General features: G+C 56.4%; 1 protein-coding gene across 1 annotated transcript; it reads left to right on the top strand.

The window, feature by feature from the left end:
• Positions 1-361: 361 nt before the first annotated feature.
• LOC125427685 (tripartite motif-containing protein 12A-like) lies at positions 362-26,229 on the top strand. Its single transcript, XM_048487237.1, has 9 exons — positions 362-534; positions 4,457-4,922; positions 6,301-6,396; positions 8,281-8,508; positions 10,890-10,912; positions 11,620-11,735; positions 16,007-16,087; positions 24,357-24,528; positions 26,127-26,229. The coding sequence occupies exons 2-9, from the start codon at positions 4,518-4,520 to the stop codon at positions 26,227-26,229; spliced, it is 1,224 nt and encodes a 407-aa protein (XP_048343194.1). The 5' UTR covers positions 362-534; positions 4,457-4,517.
• The last annotated feature ends 420 nt before the right edge of the window (positions 26,230-26,649 follow it).

The following is a 26,649-nucleotide window of genomic DNA, read 5'->3' on the forward strand; positions in this document are numbered from 1 at the left end:
CATAGTGGTAACATTCCTTTGACCTGTGCTAGCAAAAATGCAGGCTTCTGACCTGTTGGAGACAAGCAGGCTTGCTGGTCTCCTACACAGACACTCCATTTTGATTCTTTGCAATCCCTGGTTCATTTGGATTTCTATATTTCTTAATTAATACAAATTAATACACATTCTGATCCGTTCCCACACATCCTACTCCACTGAAGTCCCCCCTCACCAATATTTGCTCACCTCAGACTCCACGCGCCAAATGTTCCCGCGTTTCTCTACCCCGGGAATCCTATCAGTAGGATTTGCTCCCACTTTACGCCCGGCTGCGCGCTCTTTCTAGTGAACCCACCCCTCCAGATCCCTCGCCGTAGTGCGCCGTGATTGGCTGCAGCGGGGAATCGGGATCACTCATTCGATTACTTTTCTTTTCGAGGCACGTGTTATTCATTTAATTGCCTCAGTTTTCTTTTATTTTAGCGGCAGTTCAGATCCTGCAGTTTCAGGTTGCTGGGATGGTCCTTGTAGGGTGAGATCTGGCTGGAGCAAGTAAGTATTGGGGGGTTTGGGGGTAAGGGGAGAGGTTGTAGCTTGCAAGGACGTAGGTAAGGGGGGGGTTCTCGGGTTCAAACCCCCCCCATTATCTGTCTGCAGCTCCGCCCCCCACCCCGGCTGAAAGCGCGAGGAGAGCCAGGGGGCACCTGGAGTACTTTTGCTTATCATTTGCCTCGCAGAGAGGGGGCGGGCAGTAAACCCCACTGCTCCCACCACTGTCTTTTGTCCCCACGGAACGAAAAGCAGGAAAAGAGGACGCTGCTTGAGAGAAGTTCACCCGTGTTGGGTGAAAGGAGAGACGTCCCGGGTCTTTAGATCCGCTCAAGCAGAGACTGAAGCGCGGCTCCCCGGGCTGCAAGACTCCAAAGCAGGAGGGATCCGCCAAGCGCGCCCAGAGGAGCCACCGTCCTGTTGGGGGTAGGCTGGGGAGTTGGCGGGGGCGGGGGGCGGGGGCTGCACATCAGGCTCCTGCGGCTTGGGCTGGTTCACAAGGTAAGCAGCCCTCGGGGCAGAGGCGCGCAGCTGCTGCCGGCGCCGGGCACAAACGCAGCAGGGTTTCCCGGGCACGGAGAGTCCTTGGCCAGGTCTCCCTCCCTCGACGCGGTGAAGTAAACTCCGCAGCTCCGCTTGAGGACGGCTGTAGTTTGCAAAGGGGGAGCTGAGGGGCGCCCATGCGGCCGCTCACACCACGCGGGGGGTTGGGGGAGACTTCCCCGTTCCTTTCGCAGCACCCGTTCGCCTCCGTTGCTCTCTCTGTGCGCCGCATGAGACGGTGCCTGAGGCGCTGGCTTGCGATTTTGGCCCCCAAAGGGACACACACACACACACAGCGCCCCTTCGGTGCAGACCTGTTGAGTCTGCTTTTCGTGCATGTGGGCAGGAGAGGCCATCCCTTCAATAGGCAAAGCCTGAGTTTTTTGAGACGTGGTGAGTTCCGGTGCTCTCAGCAGGTTGGCAAATGAATGGCGGCAGGCAAAGCATGCCTTCTTTTTCGCACACACGGTTTGTTCTTGAATTAAGGCAATCCGCATCGACATCCTGACCTTTTTGTTGCTGTTTCCTTGCTCGAGATCATTCACACATCACCAGGTTGTTGTGGCTGTTCTTGTTGCTTTAGAACCCCCTTGTTTTTGCATTGCCCTGGAATGCAGTACAAACGAGAGTTCCGATTGGCTGTTGTTCCGTCCAAGGGCGTGTTCCGTGTGATGCTTGGCCCCCTCATCACGAGCTAACGAGTCAGCTCACTTCTTAAGAGCATGTCCCCTTTGAGGCTGGGGGCGGGGCTTGGGTAGGGCCATGCCCCCAGGGCATGAATCTCCCCTAAAAAAATCTATACCCCCCCCTAAAAAAATCTATAGCTTGCTTTGGAAGGTTGTGTAGCAGCTATCATTCATTTTAATTTCCCCTCTCCCCACCTTTAAAACAAACAGTTGGGATTTAGGCATTCCCAAAGACCATTCTTAAAGCCTTAGCAATGAAAATAGATGGATCAGTGCATTTCTATGGAGTATGGTGATAGCCATTAAGTTACACGTCTTTAAAAAGGGAGGGGCAGGGGACATGTTCGGAGAATTGAGCTGACTTCCTATGGAGGTCTTTTAGTGACCGCGAGTAAATGTTGAGGAGCCAAGTAGTCAGTTGGAGGATTGCAATAGCTTCCTTGCCACTGCTTGTAGGCTTTCTGAGGTTTTTCACTGGTTGCCATAGCTTATTGTGTCGATAGACATTTCTTCTGATCTAGCAAGGTGCAGAATTTCTGAACGTTTTGAAACCCTGAACAACAAAAATAAACTAAAATGAAAATTATACCCCCACCTCCATGTTGCTCCACTCCCCATTGGAATAGTTGAGGAGATGTGGAGGAGGTGAAAGGGAAAAACATTTTGCCAAGAATTTTCTGTTGTCTTCTTAAAACATTGTCCACATGTACTGAAAGGCGCATTGAAATGCATTGAATACTGCCTCATTGGAGCGATGCCTTTGTACAGGCTGAAAGGAATAACATCTTCTCGCAAAACAGGCTCCCTGGTTGTGACCCAAATAGAAGCTCATGGTGCCAGAAACAGCGTCTGAACACGGCACTACTGTATATCTTCTTTCGTGTTTAGAGTGTAGGAATGTGTGATGTGGGGTGGTCCAGAATTCTTTTTGGGGTTCAGGTAGGCCCCAGAGTCTATGTACATTTATCCTTGGGGTACCCCACTTTGGTACAGCTGGCACAAGAGCTAAGCTTTGGACCAGGAACCAGCTAGAACTTGAAGGGCAGAGTCCCCTGAATGTGTGTATGATATATGGTGTCCCAAACCTTATTTTGGAGTGCAGAGCTTTTAAATTGTCTGAATCAGGATTCAGGAACGTAAAAATGTGAATAAGGAACTGGGAACCAACTTCAGCCTTGTCATACAATGCAAGTTTTGAGCCTGGGACATTTCTATTCAGAGCTCAGTTTCAAAAACAAACGTTTGCTCCAACGGTGACCTTTTGAGTGGTAACTGTTGAGAAAATATTCTTTCTGGTTTTGCTGTTATGTGAGGAGAGTGTGATACATTGAAGGCTTGAGGAAAAGCATGCACACATTTTTCAACATTAAATTTAAAGCTATGTTCTGTATACACTTATCCCTTTATACTGGGGAAGAGTGATCATTTTAATTTACACAGAGAGTACCTATAGAATTGCTGGTAGCCAAGAGCAAGCCAAGTCAAGCCCAGTAGTTCTGCCATTGTCTCAGGGGCCACTTTGACCTGGCCAACCATTTTGTGGGGGTGATAACAAGTGAGCTGCTGTATATTGTTGGCCCCTGCAGCAGTGACTTCTGATACCATGGGGTCACTTGCTCTTGAACCATTTTAATTTCTGAGGCTGCTCCTGCCTGTAATATATATGACTTAATCTATACGAATTGGGAAAGGGTGAGCAGTGGCATGGGTTTGCTTCTGGACAGGCTGAGTTAGGTGCCTTGGTTGAATTTTTATCTGAGCCAGTGGTTCTCAACCTGGGGGTCGGGATCCTTTGGGGGGGGGGGTCGAACGACCCTTTCACAGGGGTCGCTTAAGACTCTCTGCATCAGTGTTCTCCATCTGCAAAATGGATAAATGTTAGGGTTGGGGTTCACCACAACATGAGGAACTGTATTAAAGGGTCGCGGCCTTAGGAAGGTTGAGAACCACAGATCAAAGCCTTCAGTCTGCAGAGTAGCTTTTTGCAAGCCAGAACTCTGTGACAGACAGCTCCTTGTCCGCAATGGGATGCTACAAAGCATAGTTGAAAGTATAGTATCACTCCGAATAATGCTAAGCATTGTCAGGTAGAGCCAGTGGCACAACTTTTAGTCCAAGTGTAGTATGTTACTTGTGACCACCATGTGTGTGTTTCCTGACACCCACCTGCTTCTTCCCTGGGGAATCTTTTCCTGAAAGCAAAGATCCCTGTAGGTAGGGAGCAAGCACCCTTTCAGAAATGGCTACATCAGTCAGAGGAGAATGGCTTACCTTGGAAGCTTCCAATAGGCTGTGGAATGTTTTATCTTTCTCTGACTGGTTGGATCGAAGCGTGTTAGGTCTTTTATGTGTTATATCCTGAAATATAGTGCATTTGATCACCAAAATTAAGTTTTTGTGGTTGTTTGTAATACATTTTATGATACTATGGTATTGCATATGTTCTTAGAAATGAATGTATATTTTTGTTGAAATTTTTACATATAGTGCTTAGAATATAACACAGTGCAATAAATTATGTATTTCATATATATTAAGGGACAGTTTTTAGATTTCTCAGCCTTTTTGGTTCCTTTCTGGGATTTGTCAGTCCTCTCTGAGTAGGGGTGGTGGGCCATGTCTAATGAAGTGTTTCATCTTCTCTATTTAATTTTCTGTCAAGCGTTTAAACTCTCCTCTTTAACCTTGTTTTTCAGATAGCAAGAAAAGCCCAGTATTGGAAGACATTTCTCAGGAACGCAGGAAAAGCACAAACTTATGGCTGTGGAGTTCTCTAGGGACAAGCCTTGGGCTGCCGCTATTTGTACCATCTGTGTAAAATATTTCACGGATCCCGTGTCTCTGGAATGCGGTCACAACTTCTGCCGTAGCTGCATTACCCGGTGCTGGGAGGAGTTGCATGCAAGCATCTGCTGCCCCAGGTGGTGTCATTATTTCCTCGAAGGGAGGAAGTTTGAGCCAAATAGGGAGCTGGCTGACTTTGTGGAAGCCACAAAGCAGAGGGTCGAACAAGTGAAAGAAGAGGCAAAAGAATGGGCAAATTGTGGAGAACACCGGAAACCATTGAATCTGTTCTGTGAAGATGACCAAGCAGCTATCTGTGAGGATTGTATGAAGTTGGAGGCACACAGAAATCACTGTGTGGTTGGTGTGGAAATCTCGGTAAGAACTTGCTAGTGGTGGGGTTATGGGAAATCAGAGCTGGGAAAATAAAAGGTGCTGATACTCAAGGCTCTCCCCCATATTTTTATTCTGCTCTTTCTCCAAGGGGCTCGAGGAAGAGTAGTTATTTCCTCTTTATTTTGCCTCACAATGCACAGATATATCCATTGGTGCCTCCTCCTTTGTCCTTTTCTGCTGTTAAGCACTGGTATGACAGCTTGCTTTTACATGTCCAGGGGAAAAACATCTCTTGTTTCTGAGCAGGTCTTTAGGCCTGGTGAGAGATGTTGCATCAGTTGGGATCAGTGACTACAATGCTATTAAAGTTCAACATTTGTATGAACATGAGAAGAACCATGTTGGATCAGACCTGTGGTCAATCTACCTCATTATCATGGCTCACGCAGTGGCCAACCAGTTACTGTGGAGGGTTGACCACTCTGGAGAGGTGAGGATAGTTGACAAAGGCCACTTACCCACTGCCGGCGTTCCCTGGCCTCACCCCGCTCTGGCATAAAATGTTGCGCCAGAAGTACTGTTGCTTTCCTCGGGGAAAGTGAGAAGCATGCATGAGGACGAGGAAGCACATTGGGTCAAGAAATCTTGCCCTGACGTGCCTCCTCTCTCAGCGTTCTGCGAAGAGGAAGTACATCAAGAGAAGATTTCTTGCCTCAAACATACTTCCTGTCCCACCATGAGCCAGAGCACCAGTGGGTAATTGGCCAAAGGTAAGGTGACCAGATTGTCACCTTTTTAAACCGGGACCAGGGTGGGCGGGTGCGCATGCGCGGCTGCAGGAGCGCACTGCCTTTTGGGGCGCTCCCCGTTTTCCCGCCCTGTGACAGGACAGTAAACAGGAGCGCCCCAGGCGGCAGTGTGGGAGGCTGCTGCACTGCCTTCTGGGGCGCTCCCCTATTTCCCGCCCTGTGACAGGGCGGGAAAACTGGGAGCGCCCCAAAAGGCAGTGCGCTCCTGCGGCTGCGTGTGCAGGAGGCTGCCGCACTGCCTTCTGGGGCGCTCCCCTGTTTCCTGCCCTGTGACAGGGCGGGAACCGGGAGCGCCCCAGAAGGCAGTGCGGCAGCCTTCCAAAAGGTTCTCCTTGAAGCAAACTATCAGGTTAGACCAGTGGTTCTCAACCTTCCTAATGCCGCGACCCTTTAATACAGCTCCTCATGTTGTGGTGACCCCCAACCCTAACATTTATCCATTTTACAGATGGAGAACACTGATGCAGAGAGTCTTAGGCAACCCCTGTGAAAGGGTCGTTCGACCCCCCCCAAGGGGTCCTGACCCCCAGGTTGAGAACCACTGGCTTAGACCAACCTTGACACCTGAAACACATTTGACTCCTGCTTAACCTGCATTTTTTTTCCTACAGCACCAGATTGATGCTTACATAAATGTCCCACGTGAAATGGAGAGTGCGTTTACACTCTATTCATACAATACTGGGAAAAAGACTGATGAGTGGCTGGTAAGAACCACGAACACAAGAAGAAAGGTGGGGGTGGGGAGATACAGGATAATGACAATTTATACAATATAACGTTCTCTAGAGTAGTTGGAAACAATTCATCTCTGTTTAAAACTTTAATTTGTGTCTTCCCATCTTAAAATTCCCATCTTTTAATACCACAATAGCACTTCTTTTTATTTCCATGATTTTATCTTTCCAAATCTTATTTGCAGTTCTTCTTTTGCCCTTAGAAATGAAATGTAACTAACCCATCCTTGGGCTTTTTAGTTGTTGTAGATCCTATGTTAGCAGCTTACTCTACCAATCACAAAATTATTACTATTACAAATTCTTTCTGAAAGCCGACTGGATTTCCGAGGTATGGTATACATCCCTTCCGAACTTGATGATAATTTATTGAATGGGATCTCAAGGTCTTTCTGCTTTAACTTTCCTTTCAGCACTTGGTTTCTTGTGGCTCAGTACTCACTACCTTAATCTTTTAAGTTATTTAATTTTTTGTCTAGTTCACTAAATTTACCTTTCAGCTTTCCCCCGCCCCTGAAGTTTCAAGAATGGTTACTAATTATTGATGAGCTGCCTGTCCTCACCCTTCAATATTAAAAGTTTCAGTCTTCATTTCTTGCACCTGTCCAAAGTTACTAAAACCAGAAACTCAATTGTCTTTTGAGTTGCAATATTCTACTTAACAGTTAAATAGGGCAAATTCCAAATAGGAGAAAATTTCAGTGACTGTCTTCATTCACACATTTAAGCAAAAGGGATTCCAAACCAATTTGAATTAACTCAGATTAACTCAGACATCCATTGTGTGATAATACTTTTAGTGCCCAAAGTGCAAATCTTCCAGAATATCAGCAGGGGAACAGGGAGCCAAGAGGAAAATATATGTTGCTTTAAGGACCAACTCAAAGGATGCCGTTTGCACCTGCCTGCTCTGGTAGAATTTATAGAGAGGGAAGGAAGTTGTGCTTCCCTAAGAGGGTTCAGTTGTCTTAGTTATAGCCAATATATATGTATTAGCAGTAGACAAGGCAGGAGAGTTGTCCCTTTAAAATATTGCAAAAGGGTACATGTAGTTTCAGGCATTGTTATGTTGCACATATAACATTCTGCCCTGTGATTGGCACAGTTTAACTTCCTTCTGGCACAAAGCCCCAGTGTGCGAAGGTTTTTATGACTCCTTATATAGGCTTGGGGAAAGGATGGGCCAGAGCAGTCTCTTTTTCACAAGTAAAGAATGAATCTTCATAGTTTTTATGACTCACAAAGTCTTGACACATTTGCATGGATCCGTCAGTCTGCTCAATAAACTCTGGCTAAAGCTATGTGTGCAAGTCCCTTACTCCATCCCCTGTAGGTGTGAACAGAAGTCCTCACAAGCAGCACTGTGCATCATTAATACGGTCCTCTCACTACCACTGCCTGGTGGGAAGGTTCCGCCTTCTCCATGGAGAGTATAGCAGAACTTTTGCACCTTGACCAAGGCTTCAAATGGCAATTGCGTTTGCTCTCCATGTTGTTGTCCTGAGTGATACAGGTCTGCTCGTCAGAATTTAAGTGTATTTTCTTGTCTGCCCTTGAAGGGAAGACGCTGTAAACACTTACCAGGAGGCCTGAAGGGGTCTATCACTTGAGGGAGGTATTAACAGATGGTATATGACCGTGGTGGTGAACCTTTGGCACTCCAGATGTTATGGACTACAATTCCCATCAGCCCCTGCCAGCATGGCCAATTGACCCTGCTGACAGGGGCTGTTGGGAATTGTAGTCCATAACATCTGGAGTGCCAAAGGTTCGCCACCACTGGTATAGGACTATGCTGGAAGACCTGGAGATGTGTTCAGCAATTTACCCTTTTCTCCTGTTTGTACTCTGCAGAAACGGGTGGAAGCAGAGAGAAAGAGGACACTGGCCAAATTCAAGCACCTGCGTCAGTGTCTGGATGAACTAGAGAATCTTCGGTTGGCCAGACTGGTAGAGTTGGAGAAAGAGATCACAGAGCAGAGGGATCAGCATGGGGAAAAAATTGACCGTCAGATCGATTTCCTGATAGAGATCGAAGATGATATGGCGGACTACTACTTTAAACCTAGGGAATTCCTGCAGGTGAGCCTAAGAAAGGCTGGGTTCTGAGCTGGTGGGGGATCTTTTGTTACCATATATACTCGTGTATAAGTCGACCCGCATATAAGTCGAGGCACCTAATTTTACCACAAAAAACTGGGAAAACTTATTGACTCGCATATAAGTTGAGGGTGGGAAATGCAGCAGCTACTGGTACATTTCAAAAATAAAAATAAGATATCAATAAAATTACATTAATTGAGGCATCTGTAGGTTAAATGTTTTTGAATATTTATTTCAAAGAAAAACAGTAAACTAGCTCTGTAAGTGGAAAAGAGGGTCAACAAAAACAACATGGTCTCAACAATAACTTTAAAAGTACAAAAACCTTAGCTCAACCAGCAACCAAGCTAAAACACAAGAGTTAAAATCCTTCAAAGAGCTGGATTTCCTTTTTGGTCAGGGGAGGAATGTTTATGTTAGCAGTACCAACATTTCAGAGTATCTTTAGGAGACCCTCCTGATGATACCACCCAGGTTTGGTGAAGTTTGGTTCAGGGGGTCCAAAGTTATGGACCCTCAAAATGTAGCCCCATCTACTATTAGCTCCCATTGGAAACAATGGGGGATGGGGGTACCCCTTGAACCAAACTTTACCAAACTTGGATGGTATCATCAGGAGTGTCACCTGATGATATCCTGAAATTTTGGTGCTACTAGCCTAAAAACTGCACCCCCTGGCGACCAACAAAGTAAAAACCCTAAAATATTTTTTAAACTACAGCTGACTCGTGTATAATAATAAGAGGTTGAGGGGGGGCTTCTTTTTTTTTTTTTTTTCCTTTTTTTTTTTTCCAGCACAAAAAAAATGTCCTGAAAAACTTCGGACTTATACACGAGTACTGCCAATAATGCAAAGTTTTTTCTAGGGAAATTGGCTGCAGACCACTTTAAAATACAAATGAGGGGTTCATCTGAAGGCTCCTGAATATGAATGAGGATCTTGGGAGGGCATGCATCTTCAATGGTTTCACGATCTGCCCAGTCCTGGTCCGATCCTGCCATATCTCCCAGGTGGAATGTGAGATCCTCAATCTAATGACTTTTTCCTCCCTCCCTCGGACTACTACCTCTTCCTTGCTGCTTAGTTTCATTTCCCAGGAGAGACCTGGTCTGCTTGTTCCCTCCTGCCAAGTGGTGGTGTTGATTGACGTGGAGGGGCATGAAGACTGGGGTATAACAATTAATACTTTGGCACCTAAACTTTAATTCTGACAATAAACATCTAAATCCCCTTTTCTAATACTACTTTCAGTAAGAGAAATCATCTAAATGCAAAGTCACATAATTAAACAATCCAGAGACACAACAGGTGGGTCTGGCCGAACCTGTGGTTTGCCCCCTAATTCAATATTTTAATGTATTGCTGAATGCTTTTCTGGCTGGAACCAATTGATTGTTGTGGGATTTCCGGGCTGTGTGGCCATGGTCTGGTAGTCCCATGTTGGCATAGCTGGGAAGATCCCCTCTCTGGCATTCAAGTTTGAAGGAGAGGGTCATGGGTCTGGTGAAACAATGGTTGGGCCAGCTAGCTTTCAGCCTCCTTCGTGTGTTCATTGGGAAGGCTGGCATGTTAGTGTGGATCTGTACTTTGTCTGAACGGATTAGCTAACATGTCTTACTGAGATGAGAACAGCAAGGAATTTATCTCTCGACTGCCATATGTCAACATGAAAACAATGAGCTTTTATGTAACACGGGTCTGCAACCTGCAGCTCTCCAGACAGTGGTGGGATCCAAACATTTTAGTAATGGTGGTGGGATTCAAACTGTGGCGTAGTGCCAATGGGGCTGGGTGGGGCATGACAGGGGCGTGGCCGGGCATTCCGGGGTTGGGGCATTCCTGGGCGGGGCTGTGGCAAGGATGCAGCATGCTTGCGCCAGGTCCTTGGTGATGGAAGCGAATGCAGCGCGATAGCGCAGGCTGCCATTGACCTGCGCCCGGTGCACCTCCTGCTAGACTGCTTCAAGTTCTGCATGCTACTGCTGAGAGGAGGAGCATAACTAAGGCAAAAATCACGTGGCAAAATCACCAATTAGTAACCCCCTCTCGGCACACACAAATAATTAGTAACCTACTCTCGGGAACCTGTGAGAACCTGCTGGATCCCACCTCTGTCTCCAGATGTTCATGGACTACAATCCCCATCAGCCCCTGCCGGCATGGTCAATTGGCCGTGCTGGCAGGGGCTGATGGGGATTGTAGTCCATGAGCATCTGGAGAGCCGCAGGTTGCAGACCCCTGTGTTACATGAATAAAAGTTACCAAGGCTGAATATCTTTAAATCAATTGATTCAAAACTCAGTCTTAGCCTCCTTTCAACATCATCTTTCTTTCTTTCTCTCCCCCACCCCTCATCTAGGACTTTGGACATGGCTTGCCCAGGTATGTGTCTTCCTCTTATCCTCCATTTATCCTGCACGGCAGGGGGTTGGACTTGATGGCCCTTGGGGTCTCTTCCAACTCTATGATTCTATGTGCTGATGTTGGATATGGCATTGTTAAGAGCCTTGGGATTATGCTGCAGCCAACATTACTGTTGGAGAAACAAGTTACTGCAGCCGCAAAATCTCCCACCATTTTTCCAATTTAATCTGAAAGATGGCCCTTTACCTTGCTATGAACAGTCTGGCCACCATGATAACATCAAGACCAGACTATTGTAATCACTCTTATAGAGGTCTTACTTTAAAGATTGCTGCTGCTTGACTATTATCAGGAGCTAGATGGGGCATACATATTACTTGCGTTCTGCAGTCATTCCATTGACTGCCCATCAGTTACTGGGCTCAGTTACCTGACTATCACATACAAAGGTTTTTCTGGCCTTAGAGTCTTGTGTCTGTGAGACGGCCTCTCTCCCTGGGTTCCTCCATGACATCTTTATTCATCTGAGTAGGGCTTTCAGTGGGTGCCAACCTGCAAATGGGCAAAACCCACAACTGCTCATACATGTGCTTTGAACCAGTTAACTTGAACTACTCGGACTCTGTCAGAAAACTGCAGGGGCTCTTTATATGCTTACGTGTTGACGTATGAAAGTCAGACTTTGAGTAAATGCTGTTTTGTTTTGTTTTTGCCGCCTTCATTAGTTACGAGGAGGAGCTGTTGGAAGATGCTGTGCTTGTTCCCACTGGTGTGAAAGACAAAATCCAGAAATTTTGTGACCAAAAGCTGTTCCTGGAGGAAGTCCTGGATAAATTCAATGGTAATGAAGAATTTCTGCAGAGGATTTTATAACGGGAATTATTCTGATTTCTGAACAAGAGTGGGAAAGATCATAGAGTTGGAAGAGACCACAAGGGCCATTAAGTCCAACCTGGTGTTTTTGGAGGCCCTACTGTAAGGAAGCTAATAAGAAAGGGCCGAGGCAGAGCTTTTTGGGAGGGGGAACCCAGCAGTGAGCTCTTGGTGTCTTTAGCAGACAAACCCCTGAGCAGTTCAGAGATGGGTACAAATTCTGCTTTCTTGATTCCTCACTCCATAAACTCTCTAACTGTGTGGAAAATATTTCTGTGCTCATCAAGGTTCCTCTTAGCATGCTAGTAAAAGGCTTTGGAAAATTGGAGAGAGTTGGAGGGCTGGAAATAATTCTTCTGAGTTGAACAAGGATGGGGGCAGGTTTACCTCTCACATCCTGTGCAGCCTCTACAATCCTGAGAATAAGGTTAAGCAAGCTTTCCCCTAGATAGGAAGCTGCTTCTCTATTCTTACACCCTTCCTTTGCATGTTGAGTTTTTTTCCCCCTGAGGCAAGAATTAAATGTGTGTCTCCCTGTGTCTTTAAAAGTATTTTCAGAAGGAAGGAAGGAGGCGAAAGCCCCTTTTGTGGCCTTCCTATGCAGCACTCCGATTTCCCTGTAAAAGCAAATGACTTCCTTTCATTATGCGGTGCCATTGAGCCTCCTCTCATTCCCCCCCCCCCCCCCAGCCATTATGTGTCATAGAAACTCTGCAATATCAACTGTTTGGAAACATTAAGGATTACCAAATTCACATAGCAACCCATCTGGCAAGCTCCTGAGTGGGACCTTGTGGAGATTGCAGCCCCAGTTTCTAGAAGAAGGGCCACGCTCAGAAAACATGGGATTGGTCTCTGGTGACCTCTTTGTCATCTGCCGCCTAAAGCTCAGGCTTCCAAATGGAACCATTAGTCTTGCTGCATCAAGTGGATCTTTCATCTCCTCCTTTCTCTTCTTCACCTGGGTAACAAAAATGAGAAACACACCCACTAGACAGGGGATTAAATTCTGGGTAGCATTGTGTGTGAACAAGCTCTTGGGGGAATGGGGAGGACTGTAAGTTATATGAGCACTCGGTGTGATGCAGCAGCAAAAAAGGTTAATGTGGTTTTGGTGCATATAAACAGGGGCATAACATCCAAATTACAGGATGTCATAATCCTGCTGTATACTGCATTGGTCAGGTCCCACTTGGAGTGCTGGATATGGTTCTGGAGGCCTCACTTCAAAAAGGATGTGGACAGAATGTGGTAGGTATAGAGGAGAGTGTTGAGAATGATGAGGGGTCTGAAGATCAAGCACTATGAGGAAAGGCTGAGGGACTTGGGAATGTTTAGTCTGGAAAAGAGGAACCCGAGAGAGACATGATTGCTCTTTTTAAGTATCTGAAAGGCTTTGAGGATGGCAGCAGAGGATAGGACCTGCAATAATGGGTATAAATTACAGGTGGAAAGACTGGACATTAAAACATTTTTTTTTACAGTAAGAGAAGTTCAGCAGTCGAATTGGCTGCCTAGGGAGGTGGTTAGCTCCTCTTCTCTGGCAATCTCCCAGCAGCGGTTGAATGAACACTTGTCAGGGATGCTCTAGGTTGATTCTGCGTTGAGCAGGGGAAGTTGACTAGATGGCTTGTATGGTCCCTTGCATCTCTGTGATGCTATCCTATTCTGCTGTATTCTTGAAGGAGGAAGGTGGGGTAAACAACACCTGAATGCAATCTTATTGTTTGCCTTCTTCCATGTTGTAATGACCTTGGGATTGCAAAGGCTTTGCCTAAACTGGCTTTCTACTGGCTTTGCCTAAACTGGAATGTTTGAGGGAACTGGAGCTCATAGTAGAAGGTGGTGGATTCTTATCTGGTAAACTGAATATATTTTTCTGCTCTTCTACATGAAGCCTGTTGGATGACCTTGGGCTAGTCACAGTTCTCTTAGAACTCTCTAAGAGCAGCAGTGGCGTAGGAGGTTAAGAGCTTGTGTATCTAATCTGGAGGAACTGGGTTTGATTCTCAGCTCTGCCGCCTGAGCTGTGGAGGCTTATCTGGGGAATTCAGATTAGTCTGTACACCCCCACACACGCCAGCTGGGTGACCTTGGGCTAGTCACAGCTTCTCGGAGCTCTCTCAGCCCCACCTACCTCACAGGGTGTTTGTTGTGAGGGAGGAAGGGCAAGGAGATTGTAAGCCCCTTTGAGTCTCCTGCAGGAGAGAAAGGGGGGATATAAATCCAAACTACTACTTCTTTTCCTCCTCTTTCTCCTCCTCCTCCTCCTCTTTCTTCTTCTTCTTCTCCTTCTTAGCCCCACTTATTTCATTTTTTCATTTCATTTTCATTTCACTTTATATTTATACCCCGCCCTATCCCTGAAGGGCTCAGGGCGGCTAACAACATAAAAAACAGATACATTATACCAGGGGTAGGGAACCTTTAACACTCAAAGAGCCATTTGGACCCGTTTTCCACGGGAAAAGAAAACACTTGGAGCCGCAAATAATTTTTGACATTTAAAATAAAGATAACACTGTATAGATTGGGTTCTTTTACCTTTTACTCCGCTCATTCTGAGAAGCGCATGGGTGCACTCGCCCTGCTGCCTGCAGGGCGGGCAAGGATGGGGCCAGCGGCTTGGCTCATGGAGCCGCAGTGCAAGGGCAGAAGAGCCGCATGCGGCTCTCGAGCCGCAGGTTCCCTACCCCTGATTATACCAATGTAACAATGATAAATTACACAGAACGGAAATAGAACCAGATTACAGATGGCGACTTAACATTTTGAACTAAACAATTTTGGAAAACAATAACAGCAGCATTTGCAGCACGTTAATGCATACCACTAAATCCATAATATCCACAACGTTAATCATAAGTCAATACATTAGCAATAATACAGAACTACACAGCAATAATCAAAACATCAGAATAACAGTATATAACAATTAAATCAAAATATATTGATACATTTATAGCCCTATGTTTCCAATACATCAATACATTAACTGGATTCTGTTGTGGGGAGTGGAAGGGAAAGGAGTTTGTAAGCCGCTTTGAGGCTCCTTACACAAGAGAAAGTATAAATCTAAACTCCTTCCTCCTACTTCCTCCTTTCTCCTCCTCCTCTTCCATTACTAATTAAACCTTTTCCTACTGATTGCATGGACATACACTGTGAAATCCACCTTGAGCTTTAATGATAAAGGCAGATGAGGAATACAATAAATAAATTAATTTGTACTCTGTGAATGGTAAAGGGTTAGCTAAAACTTCTGAAGCAGATAACAGGCAAATCATTTTTTTTCTATCTGGTCTGTGAGGCTAATGAGAGGCCAGTTCAAGTTCTGATGTGAGGTAACTAGGAAGTAGTTATCGGGACAAAGTAACTTTGTGTGGTGTCTAGAAGAGTAGTAAAGTTAGTATCGGGGAACCATTTGGTGCCTGGATAGTAAGCTTAAGTGAGGAAGAATGGGAGGATCTGGCTTCAAAAGCTGGACTTGTTTTGAGGCTGTATTTTTGTGAAAGTAAAGATTTTAGTCAGAGAGATCTCACTGAGTATTGACTGAATCTCTGGGGATCTGATATGGCAGTGGTGGCGAACCTATGGCACGGGTCCCAGAGGTGGCACTCAGAGCCCTTTCGGTGGGCACGCGAGCACTGAGTTCGTCACGGGGGAGGGCGGAAAATCACCCCCCAGCACACACATCTAGGCTGGCCTGGACACGATCTTTTACCTGGGAGTAAGCTTGGTTGCTGGCAATGGGGCTTGCTTCTGAATAAACCCTCCTAGGGTCGTGATTCACCCATTTGAAGCGTTGCACGTTGCTTCACCAAGCTTACTCCTGAGTAATGCGCGCCTCGGAGCCAACCGTTCTTTCTAAACTAAAACCTCAGTATTTAGGTTAAATTGCCCTGTTGGCACTTTGCGATAAATAAGTGGGTTTGGGGCTGCAATTTGGGCACTCGGTCTCGAAAAGGTTCGCCATCACTGTGATATGGTATGATGGATCTGTGGTCCTGTAGGAATGCCTTTTTCCATACAGCTGTGCTCTCAACTATATTGGTACTTTTAAAAAGAAAAGAAAGAGAAGTCTCCAGTGTACTCTTCCTGCTGAAAACAGTGGGGTTTCTGTAGCAGTGTTAGCAAATCTGTCAGGGAGCCTCTGTGTGTGGATATGAGGCTCCTGGAATGCTTCCGGTCGATTTCTGCTTTCTAATACCAATCCCAGAAACCCTTTTCCCCTGTCAGATGAAATAGCTGCTCTTTTGAAAGGAGGGAGGATGAAGAGATCGAGATCGGAAGTGCTGATGGAAGAAAGCGGCTCCAGAGGTATGTGCTGTAAAGAAAATCTCTAATGTCTAATAGTATGAGGCTGTGACTCATTAGTAAAGTATCTGCTTTGTAGGCAGGCGGAAGGTCCCTAGTTCAATCTTTGGCAGAGCCAGTTTAAAAGGATTGTTGGTATTTCTCTCCGGTAAGAGATACATTTTTCATTACAGCAAAGTGCACAGAGGCAAAAACACAGCAGAGCTTACCCAAATGTAAGTGTGCTGAAACTAATATGAAGAGCAGAGGCGTGTGGGGGGACAGCCACCCTCAGCCCCGCCCCCAGGCCCTGCCCTCTCCTGGCTCTCACCTGGCAGTCCCTTCTGCCCTCCCCTTTGGGGAGAGCAGACAGAACTGCAAGGCTCCATCCTCGTCTCCTTTGCTTTTATAAGCACCGGGGCGGGTCTTGGGGGCGGGCTCCAACCCCCATGCTTATAAAAGCAAATGAGATGAGGACGGAGCCTTGCAGTTGCTTCTGCTCTCCCCAGAGGAGAAGGCAGAAGGGACCGCTGGCTGGGAGGGGGGTCAGGCCCCCCACATGACCAGGAAGTTCTGCTGCCTCATCGTCTTCGGGCGTCCTCAGCCCCTCCCAAGTCGTCACCAGATTAGTGGCGCCCGACGACAGAGGGTACCTGCAGTCCCTAGGCCAGGGGTCTGCAACCTGCGGCTCTCCAGATGTTCATGAACTACAATTCCCATCAGTGGGGTGGGGGGGGGGGGGGGTGGGGGGGGGGGGGGGTGGGGGGGGGGGGGGGTGGGGGGGGGGGGGGGTGGGGGGGGGGGGGGGTGGGGGGGGGGGGGGGTGGGGGGGGGGGGGGGTGGGGGGGGGGGGGGGTGGGGGGGGGGGGGGGTGGGGGGGGGGGGGGGTGGGGGGGGGGGGGGGTGGGGGGGGGGGGGGGTGGGGGGGGGGGGGGGTGGGGGGGGGGGGGGGTGGGGGGGGGGGGGGGTGGGGGGGGGGGGGGGTGGGGGGGGGGGGGGGTGGGGGGGGGGGGGGGTGGGGGGGGGGGGGGGTGGGGGGGGGGGGGGGTGGGGGGGGGGGGGGGTGGGGGGGGGGGGGGGTGGGGGGGGGGGGGGGTGGGGGGGGGGGGGGGTGGGGGGGGGGGGGGGTGGGGGGGGGGGGGGGTGGGGGGGGGGGGGGGTGGGGGGGGGGGGGGGTGGGGGGGGGGGGGGGTGGGGGGGGGGGGGGGTGGGGGGGGGGGGGGGTGGGGGGGGGGGGGGGTGGGGGGGGGGGGGGGTGGGGGGGGGGGGGGGTGGGGGGGGGGGGGGGTGGGGGGGGGGGGGGGTGGGGGGGGGGGGGGGTGGGGGGGGGGGGGGGTGGGGGGGGGGGGGGGTGGGGGGGGGGGGGGGTGGGGGGGGGGGGGGGTGGGGGGGGGGGGGGGTGGGGGGGGGGGGGGGTGGGGGGGGGGGGGGGTGGGGGGGGGGGGGGGTGGGGGGGGGGGGGGGTGGGGGGGGGGGGGGGTGGGGGGGGGGGGGGGTGGGGGGGGGGGGGGGTGGGGGGGGGGGGGGGTGGGGGGGGGGGGGGGTGGGGGGGGGGGGGGGTGGGGGGGGGGGGGGGTGGGGGGGGGGGGGGGTGGGGGGGGGGGGGGGTGGGGGGGGGGGGGGGTGGGGGGGGGGGGGGGTGGGGGGGGGGGGGGGTGGGGGGGGGGGGGGGTGGGGGGGGGGGGGGGTGGGGGGGGGGGGGGGTGGGGGGGGGGGGGGGTGGGGGGGGGGGGGGGTGGGGGGGGGGGGGGGTGGGGGGGGGGGGGGGTGGGGGGGGGGGGGGGTGGGGGGGGGGGGGGGTGGGGGGGGGGGGGGGTGGGGGGGGGGGGGGGTGGGGGGGGGGGGGGGTGGGGGGGGGGGGGGGTGGGGGGGGGGGGGGGTGGGGGGGGGGGGGGGTGGGGGGGGGGGGGGGTGGGGGGGGGGGGGGGTGGGGGGGGGGGGGGGTGGGGGGGGGGGGGGGTGGGGGGGGGGGGGGGTGGGGGGGGGGGGGGGTGGGGGGGGGGGGGGGTGGGGGGGGGGGGGGGTGGGGGGGGGGGGGGGTGGGGGGGGGGGGGGGTGGGGGGGGGGGGGGGTGGGGGGGGGGGGGGGTGGGGGGGGGGGGGGGTGGGGGGGGGGGGGGGTGGGGGGGGGGGGGGGTGGGGGGGGGGGGGGGTGGGGGGGGGGGGGGGTGGGGGGGGGGGGGGGTGGGGGGGGGGGGGGGTGGGGGGGGGGGGGGGTGGGGGGGGGGGGGGGTGGGGGGGGGGGGGGGTGGGGGGGGGGGGGGGTGGGGGGGGGGGGGGGTGGGGGGGGGGGGGGGTGGGGGGGGGGGGGGGTGGGGGGGGGGGGGGGTGGGGGGGGGGGGGGGTGGGGGGGGGGGGGGGTGGGGGGGGGGGGGGGTGGGGGGGGGGGGGGGTGGGGGGGGGGGGGGGTGGGGGGGGGGGGGGGTGGGGGGGGGGGGGGGTGGGGGGGGGGGGGGGTGGGGGGGGGGGGGGGTGGGGGGGGGGGGGGGTGGGGGGGGGGGGGGGTGGGGGGGGGGGGGGGTGGGGGGGGGGGGGGGTGGGGGGGGGGGGGGGTGGGGGGGGGGGGGGGTGGGGGGGGGGGGGGGTGGGGGGGGGGGGGGGTGGGGGGGGGGGGGGGTGGGGGGGGGGGGGGGTGGGGGGGGGGGGGGGTGGGGGGGGGGGGGGGTGGGGGGGGGGGGGGGTGGGGGGGGGGGGGGGTGGGGGGGGGGGGGGGTGGGGGGGGGGGGGGGTGGGGGGGGGGGGGGGTGGGGGGGGGGGGGGGTGGGGGGGGGGGGGGGTGGGGGGGGGGGGGGGTGGGGGGGGGGGGGGGTGGGGGGGGGGGGGGGTGGGGGGGGGGGGGGGTGGGGGGGGGGGGGGGTGGGGGGGGGGGGGGGTGGGGGGGGGGGGGGGTGGGGGGGGGGGGGGGTGGGGGGGGGGGGGGGTGGGGGGGGGGGGGGGTGGGGGGGGGGGGGGGTGGGGGGGGGGGGGGGTGGGGGGGGGGGGGGGTGGGGGGGGGGGGGGGTGGGGGGGGGGGGGGGTGGGGGGGGGGGGGGGTGGGGGGGGGGGGGGGTGGGGGGGGGGGGGGGTGGGGGGGGGGGGGGGTGGGGGGGGGGGGGGGTGGGGGGGGGGGGGGGTGGGGGGGGGGGGGGGTGGGGGGGGGGGGGGGTGGGGGGGGGGGGGGGTGGGGGGGGGGGGGGGTGGGGGGGGGGGGGGGTGGGGGGGGGGGGGGGTGGGGGGGGGGGGGGGTGGGGGGGGGGGGGGGTGGGGGGGGGGGGGGGTGGGGGGGGGGGGGGGTGGGGGGGGGGGGGGGTGGGGGGGGGGGGGGGTGGGGGGGGGGGGGGGTGGGGGGGGGGGGGGGTGGGGGGGGGGGGGGGTGGGGGGGGGGGGGGGTGGGGGGGGGGGGGGGTGGGGGGGGGGGGGGGTGGGGGGGGGGGGGGGTGGGGGGGGGGGGGGGTGGGGGGGGGGGGGGGTGGGGGGGGGGGGGGGTGGGGGGGGGGGGGGGTGGGGGGGGGGGGGGGTGGGGGGGGGGGGGGGTGGGGGGGGGGGGGGGTGGGGGGGGGGGGGGGTGGGGGGGGGGGGGGGTGGGGGGGGGGGGGGGTGGGGGGGGGGGGGGGTGGGGGGGGGGGGGGGTGGGGGGGGGGGGGGGTGGGGGGGGGGGGGGGTGGGGGGGGGGGGGGGTGGGGGGGGGGGGGGGTGGGGGGGGGGGGGGGTGGGGGGGGGGGGGGGTGGGGGGGGGGGGGGGTGGGGGGGGGGGGGGGTGGGGGGGGGGGGGGGTGGGGGGGGGGGGGGGTGGGGGGGGGGGGGGGTGGGGGGGGGGGGGGGTGGGGGGGGGGGGGGGTGGGGGGGGGGGGGGGTGGGGGGGGGGGGGGGTGGGGGGGGGGGGGGGTGGGGGGGGGGGGGGGTGGGGGGGGGGGGGGGTGGGGGGGGGGGGGGGTGGGGGGGGGGGGGGGTGGGGGGGGGGGGGGGTGGGGGGGGGGGGGGGTGGGGGGGGGGGGGGGTGGGGGGGGGGGGGGGTGGGGGGGGGGGGGGGTGGGGGGGGGGGGGGGTGGGGGGGGGGGGGGGTGGGGGGGGGGGGGGGTGGGGGGGGGGGGGGGTGGGGGGGGGGGGGGGTGGGGGGGGGGGGGGGTGGGGGGGGGGGGGGGTGGGGGGGGGGGGGGGTGGGGGGGGGGGGGGGTGGGGGGGGGGGGGGGTGGGGGGGGGGGGGGGTGGGGGGGGGGGGGGGTGGGGGGGGGGGGGGGTGGGGGGGGGGGGGGGTGGGGGGGGGGGGGGGTGGGGGGGGGGGGGGGTGGGGGGGGGGGGGGGTGGGGGGGGGGGGGGGTGGGGGGGGGGGGGGGTGGGGGGGGGGGGGGGTGGGGGGGGGGGGGGGTGGGGGGGGGGGGGGGTGGGGGGGGGGGGGGGTGGGGGGGGGGGGGGGTGGGGGGGGGGGGGGGTGGGGGGGGGGGGGGGTGGGGGGGGGGGGGGGTGGGGGGGGGGGGGGGTGGGGGGGGGGGGGGGTGGGGGGGGGGGGGGGTGGGGGGGGGGGGGGGTGGGGGGGGGGGGGGGTGGGGGGGGGGGGGGGTGGGGGGGGGGGGGGGTGGGGGGGGGGGGGGGTGGGGGGGGGGGGGGGTGGGGGGGGGGGGGGGTGGGGGGGGGGGGGGGTGGGGGGGGGGGGGGGTGGGGGGGGGGGGGGGTGGGGGGGGGGGGGGGTGGGGGGGGGGGGGGGTGGGGGGGGGGGGGGGTGGGGGGGGGGGGGGGTGGGGGGGGGGGGGGGTGGGGGGGGGGGGGGGTGGGGGGGGGGGGGGGTGGGGGGGGGGGGGGGTGGGGGGGGGGGGGGGTGGGGGGGGGGGGGGGTGGGGGGGGGGGGGGGTGGGGGGGGGGGGGGGTGGGGGGGGGGGGGGGTGGGGGGGGGGGGGGGTGGGGGGGGGGGGGGGTGGGGGGGGGGGGGGGTGGGGGGGGGGGGGGGTGGGGGGGGGGGGGGGTGGGGGGGGGGGGGGGTGGGGGGGGGGGGGGGTGGGGGGGGGGGGGGGTGGGGGGGGGGGGGGGTGGGGGGGGGGGGGGGTGGGGGGGGGGGGGGGTGGGGGGGGGGGGGGGTGGGGGGGGGGGGGGGTGGGGGGGGGGGGGGGTGGGGGGGGGGGGGGGTGGGGGGGGGGGGGGGTGGGGGGGGGGGGGGGTGGGGGGGGGGGGGGGTGGGGGGGGGGGGGGGTGGGGGGGGGGGGGGGTGGGGGGGGGGGGGGGTGGGGGGGGGGGGGGGTGGGGGGGGGGGGGGGTGGGGGGGGGGGGGGGTGGGGGGGGGGGGGGGTGGGGGGGGGGGGGGGTGGGGGGGGGGGGGGGTGGGGGGGGGGGGGGGTGGGGGGGGGGGGGGGTGGGGGGGGGGGGGGGTGGGGGGGGGGGGGGGTGGGGGGGGGGGGGGGTGGGGGGGGGGGGGGGTGGGGGGGGGGGGGGGTGGGGGGGGGGGGGGGTGGGGGGGGGGGGGGGTGGGGGGGGGGGGGGGTGGGGGGGGGGGGGGGTGGGGGGGGGGGGGGGTGGGGGGGGGGGGGGGTGGGGGGGGGGGGGGGTGGGGGGGGGGGGGGGTGGGGGGGGGGGGGGGTGGGGGGGGGGGGGGGTGGGGGGGGGGGGGGGTGGGGGGGGGGGGGGGTGGGGGGGGGGGGGGGTGGGGGGGGGGGGGGGTGGGGGGGGGGGGGGGTGGGGGGGGGGGGGGGTGGGGGGGGGGGGGGGTGGGGGGGGGGGGGGGTGGGGGGGGGGGGGGGTGGGGGGGGGGGGGGGTGGATCCGCGTCTCGTCTCGTTCTTACGCTGACCGCGTGGGTCGACTACACTTATACATAAAGAGTTCAATTTAGGAAGTACACTCCCACCAAAATATATATTCATGTTTATTTTGTGGTTCGCAATCAACTACTAGAAGACTCTGGGTCAAAATCTGACTCCTTAGTTGTGAACATAGATTCAACGAAACAGTGTGTATGAGAGCATGAAGCAGCTGTTGACTCAGGGGTTGTTAAGAATCCAAAATGGGGAACAGTAATCCAGAATCCTTGTTCCTTTCTTCAAAGTTGTTCTCTGGAGGGGAAGAGAAATGTGTTGGATCTGGATAATGAAGACTTGAGTTCATATGTCTGTTGACCTATAATGATCATTAGTTTGCCCTTGCCAAGGTAACATCTTTCAGCCTCGCTTACCAACTGGGCTACTGCAATGATAACATAAGAGGAAACCTAGAGGTTCTTGGGAAAAGGCAATGTAGGGATGAGCTGCTGACCCAGCAGCACCGTAGGCAGAGTGCTGGCATGCCGGCCCAACTACGGCCATCTGGTCGCACCCGCTCCCCCATCCCCCACCCCCTGGTGAGTCACAGGTCATGAACTACCTGGCTCACAACCACCGGGTGTCCCAGACAAATGGACAATGGAGCTTTCGCCCCCAGGTGTGGATTAGACCCAGACGCTGATGCTTCCTCCTGCATGTAGCAGCCTGATGAGATCATGCATCACATGATGCTCTCCCGCTCTCCTGCCTCCCGGTCCGCCCACATTTCCTCCCCTCTTGTAAACCCTAATAAAAGGAGCCAGAGGCTAGCACAAAGCAGAGTCACCATGTCCATGGGATCCCGCGCTCCTGCTCGCTGGCTCTCTCCACCAGATGAAATCCCCGCGTGTCGTCTCTTCCTTGGGGCAACGCGGGCATGACTACAAACTGGTGCCGAAACCCGGGAATCCTCGAACCTCCACCCTGCTTACCGTCGCCTGGGAAAGGGCCGCGGTACCGACGTCCGCTGGATCGGCGCATCCAGGGACCCACCTTTCTGCATCACCAACCAGCTGGATCGGCGCGATCCAGGGACCCGAACCTAGGACACTCTCACGTCCGACGGAACAACGGGTAAGTATGGGAGCTTTGCAAAAGCAGGGCTTATGACAAGCACGTTAGCTTAATTGAAAGCCCCAGGGTCTCCATAAAGAGAGGGGAGCTGGCGCGAAATTAAGTTGAGGAGATTGAAGCTCAGTGTCCATGGTGACCAGAAAGGGGTACATTGAATCTTGCGGATTGGGAAAACATCGGGCTAATAATTTTCACACAGAACCTGGCGCTACCGGATGTCACTGCTACTGACATGGAGATAATGCTATGTCGCCATCAGCCTGCAGGTTCATGGCTCCCTTGTCGTAGATCGCCCTCCTTTCTCGGTCTCTCTTCAGCTTCAGCTTCACCCCCGGAACTTTCTCTATCCACTAAATTGGATGTCTGTCCTCCTTCTGCCTCCCTTGCTGCTCCGCCTCCTTCAAATCCTCCCGCTGCCTCGGCCGCCTCCTCCCTTTCACCGCCTTCATTTTCTGAAGCCAACAAGCACTTCTCCGTCGGCTAGCCATCGTAATGGCGCTGGTTTCGAAAACCTAGCAGAGCGTGATAGCCACGATCTGCGAAGTAAAAGGAAACCCTGGACGGAAGACGATGTCGACATCCTTGCCGCAGCCCCATCCATCATACATCGATCATGAGGGGGAGGATGGCATCGTTCTCAAGAAGTTGTCGAATACCGCCTCCTAGGTTACAACATTCTCAATTGATTCCCGCAAGGCGATGCGGATCGTAGGAATCACTCAGCCCCTATGTGAGGTAGCATGTTGGCATCATGTCGCGAGGAACTACCTAACAAGCTCCTGAGGATTTGAAAACCACTTTTCGCATGCTCTTGAACCCCTGCTGTGTATGTGGGTCTGGGAAAGCGAAAGTGTCACCAGCAGCGGGCAAGTAGAGTGAGCAGCTCAAGCACTGCCACAAGCAGTTTTACGTGGCTACTAAGCTTTCGCTTAAGCCCAATGATCAGATCGCTCTGCCAGAGGGCCACTCCTTGCAATCGCTTCTGAGTGTGCCTACAAGGCATTTGGGGAAGGTCCCCAGTGCCGGACAGCCAACTCCAAAGTTTCTCTGCCATCCGTACAAAACCCTCAAGAGCATTCTAAGTGCTGAGTTCGTCACAGGGAACAGGCTCCCAGGAGGCCTCAGGAGGCAAGTCGACAATGAGCCGAGGCGCTCCAGGGCGAGCTCCTTAAGCGCCTCGGCCAAGGAAAAAAACGCCCGCCTGAGAGTGCCGCAAAGTTACCATCAGCAGGTCTAGGCAGGAACTCCCTAACTGGCCTGGCAGGCTACCAAGGCCAGGATATCGGGTCTTTCGCCTACTCAAGCTGTAGCTCTCTCTAGCCGCCTCCTCTTCCATGAGACAGCCCTCAAGCGAAGTGTTTCCAATTGCAACAAGCCAGGACATTTTCCTCGAGTGGGATTGTAGGCTACCCGGCAAGCGGGGGCCTACAACCCTGACGGAGGAGTGGTCTTTCTCCAGGCCTGGGCGAAGACCCCCAGGAAAGTCTAGGGACCAGGGTGCTCCTAATGCTCCCGGGCTGGGGAGGCCCCTGGGCCACCGGGCACCTCCCAGCCCGGAACCAAGACTCGCATTCCTCAAACCTCTTCCCCCGGAGTTTCCCTCTCATGAGATCTTCTACTGCTCCAGCTCAGTATATAATGATCCCATCCCCACGGAGACCATTGGGCTGGTTTTGCCAAAAGCTTCCGCCGCTGAGCAAGGATTGTTCATCACCCCAGGGGGTCACTCTACTCCACTCACTCAGGGAGCCATCCACATCCAGGTGTGGACAAAACATCCCGCAGAGGTGAACTGCCACCATCCATCCTTGATCCTCCTGCCTCTATGCTCTCGCTCGAGTCTAATCTAAGTTCAGCTGATCTAAATCTCGTTGCTTGCTCCTCCTCTACGTCTGTACGTCTGCCCAGGCTTCCTGCTGCCTGCTAGCTCCCTTCTGTTTCTGGAGGTCACTATGCTCTCCGTCCAGTGCTGCAGGAGTGGCGCGTGATTTCAAAATCTCTACAGAGTTCACAACCACTGAGTTTCAGCAGAAAGAAATGCTGACGGAGGGAAACGCCAACATTCTGGCACTATGCCCAGTCTGTCTCACTAACCAAGAGGACTGCCGTCTTGAACCCTCCTCAGAATGTCCCCTAGCCAATCTACAGGACAATGAGGCATGGAAAGGGGAAGATGCTCGCACAATGGCCTTAAGCCTAGAGTCCTTCATAAAGAAGAAACCCCCTTGGCCCCCTCCGGCCGTAAGGTTCAAACCAGATCTCATAGCCTCCGAGCCTGTGCAAAGCCCTAGGCTCAAAGCTCCCAGTGGCAGCAGAATCGTCAGTACCTCAGGGAGAGCAGGATCGCAGCCTGCAAAGGAACCGCCCTGCAAGATCCAGAGAGTAAGCTTCCCAACTCCAGCTAAAATAACCACACTTCCTTTCTCTTGGTTTGCTGCTGGGCCTAAGGATGTCTATGCGATTCTGAGTCAAAATTGCAACCTCCTCATTGTATTATGTGCTTATGTATGTTCTAGGTTCCTGCCCCTAAAGGGACTTTAAGGTTTTCCCCATGAGGGACTCCTTCCATTGCTTCTAAGCTCTACTCGTGGCTTAAAGTTTTCCCAATGTAAACCTCAGAGTTCTTCTGCCTTAAGAACCTTTTTTCCTTGTCTATCTGAGCTCACACTGCCGCCTTCTGATGAGCACTGCTCATATGCATAATTCAGGATTACTCGCGGTTCCACATTTTCGGCTGAAGTGCCATCTGGCTAGTCACAGTGCATAGGGGCTCTCTCAGCCCCACCTATCTTACTCAGTCTCCACTGTGAAGATCGGAAGCGAACTCCAATCAGCTAGAGTCTCCTCACAGGGGGGAAGGGTAGGGTTAACATCCAAACCTCCCCCCCTCCCTTTTCTTCTGCATACTTTTCATTCTTCTCTCAAATGGGCTGACACACCCCACTTCCAGCTCTAGAACTTGATAAAGGTGTTTTTTTTTGCAAACTCCTCTCAAGTTGCTCATGTGATTAAACCCTAGCCCAGAATTGTTTTATATTATGACATGTTTATAGTTGTGATCACCGGAATGGGCCAACCGCATCTTTAAGGAGATGTTGGCCAAACAAACAAAAAGGGGGAGTAGCCCCCCCCCCCACTCAGAGCTCAGGTCCTCCATCGTTTTTGTACTAACTCAGCCAGCGTAAACCCCCTGGGGGAAAAGCGTTGCTTGTTTTTCTCTTCCATACAGGAATCCAACTCGCCATGCCCGGCCAGCCCATGAGCATCGGATGGAAGCCAAGTCCATCCCGGGGATGGAACGGATCTCCCCACCAGCCCAGCAGCCCTATTGAGAAAGCCCAATTACCCCCAGCCTGGGCCGAGATGAGAAAGATCTCTCTGGAGCCAGCACGCCAATTCTTCCACAAAGATCGCAGCCCCCGCTGGGGCCACCCCCCTGGGGGGAATGGCAGCCTGGGCCGGCCGTGGCTCAGAGGTTGATGCCGCGTGTCGCTGCCCCTCATCTACAGTCGCCATTCTCTCTCCCTCTCTAACGCCCCCTGGCTGAAGTTTGAAGTTGCAGCCAGGAACATTCCCGATAGGTTGACCTTTGGAACTCTCCGCTGTTTTCAGCTACTTGATTGTTATCGGAACATGCCTTCTCTCGCAGCCTTGCTCGTGGGAGTCACTGAACTTGCAATACCAAGGACTATCAGCAGCTCTCCCTACGCTCTTGAGAAATCCATGGACTTTCCCACCATTGCTCCGTAGCC

Source organism: Sphaerodactylus townsendi, linkage group LG03 (genome assembly GCF_021028975.2).
Source record: "Sphaerodactylus townsendi isolate TG3544 linkage group LG03, MPM_Stown_v2.3, whole genome shotgun sequence".
Taxonomy (NCBI): domain Eukaryota; kingdom Metazoa; phylum Chordata; class Lepidosauria; order Squamata; family Sphaerodactylidae; genus Sphaerodactylus; species Sphaerodactylus townsendi.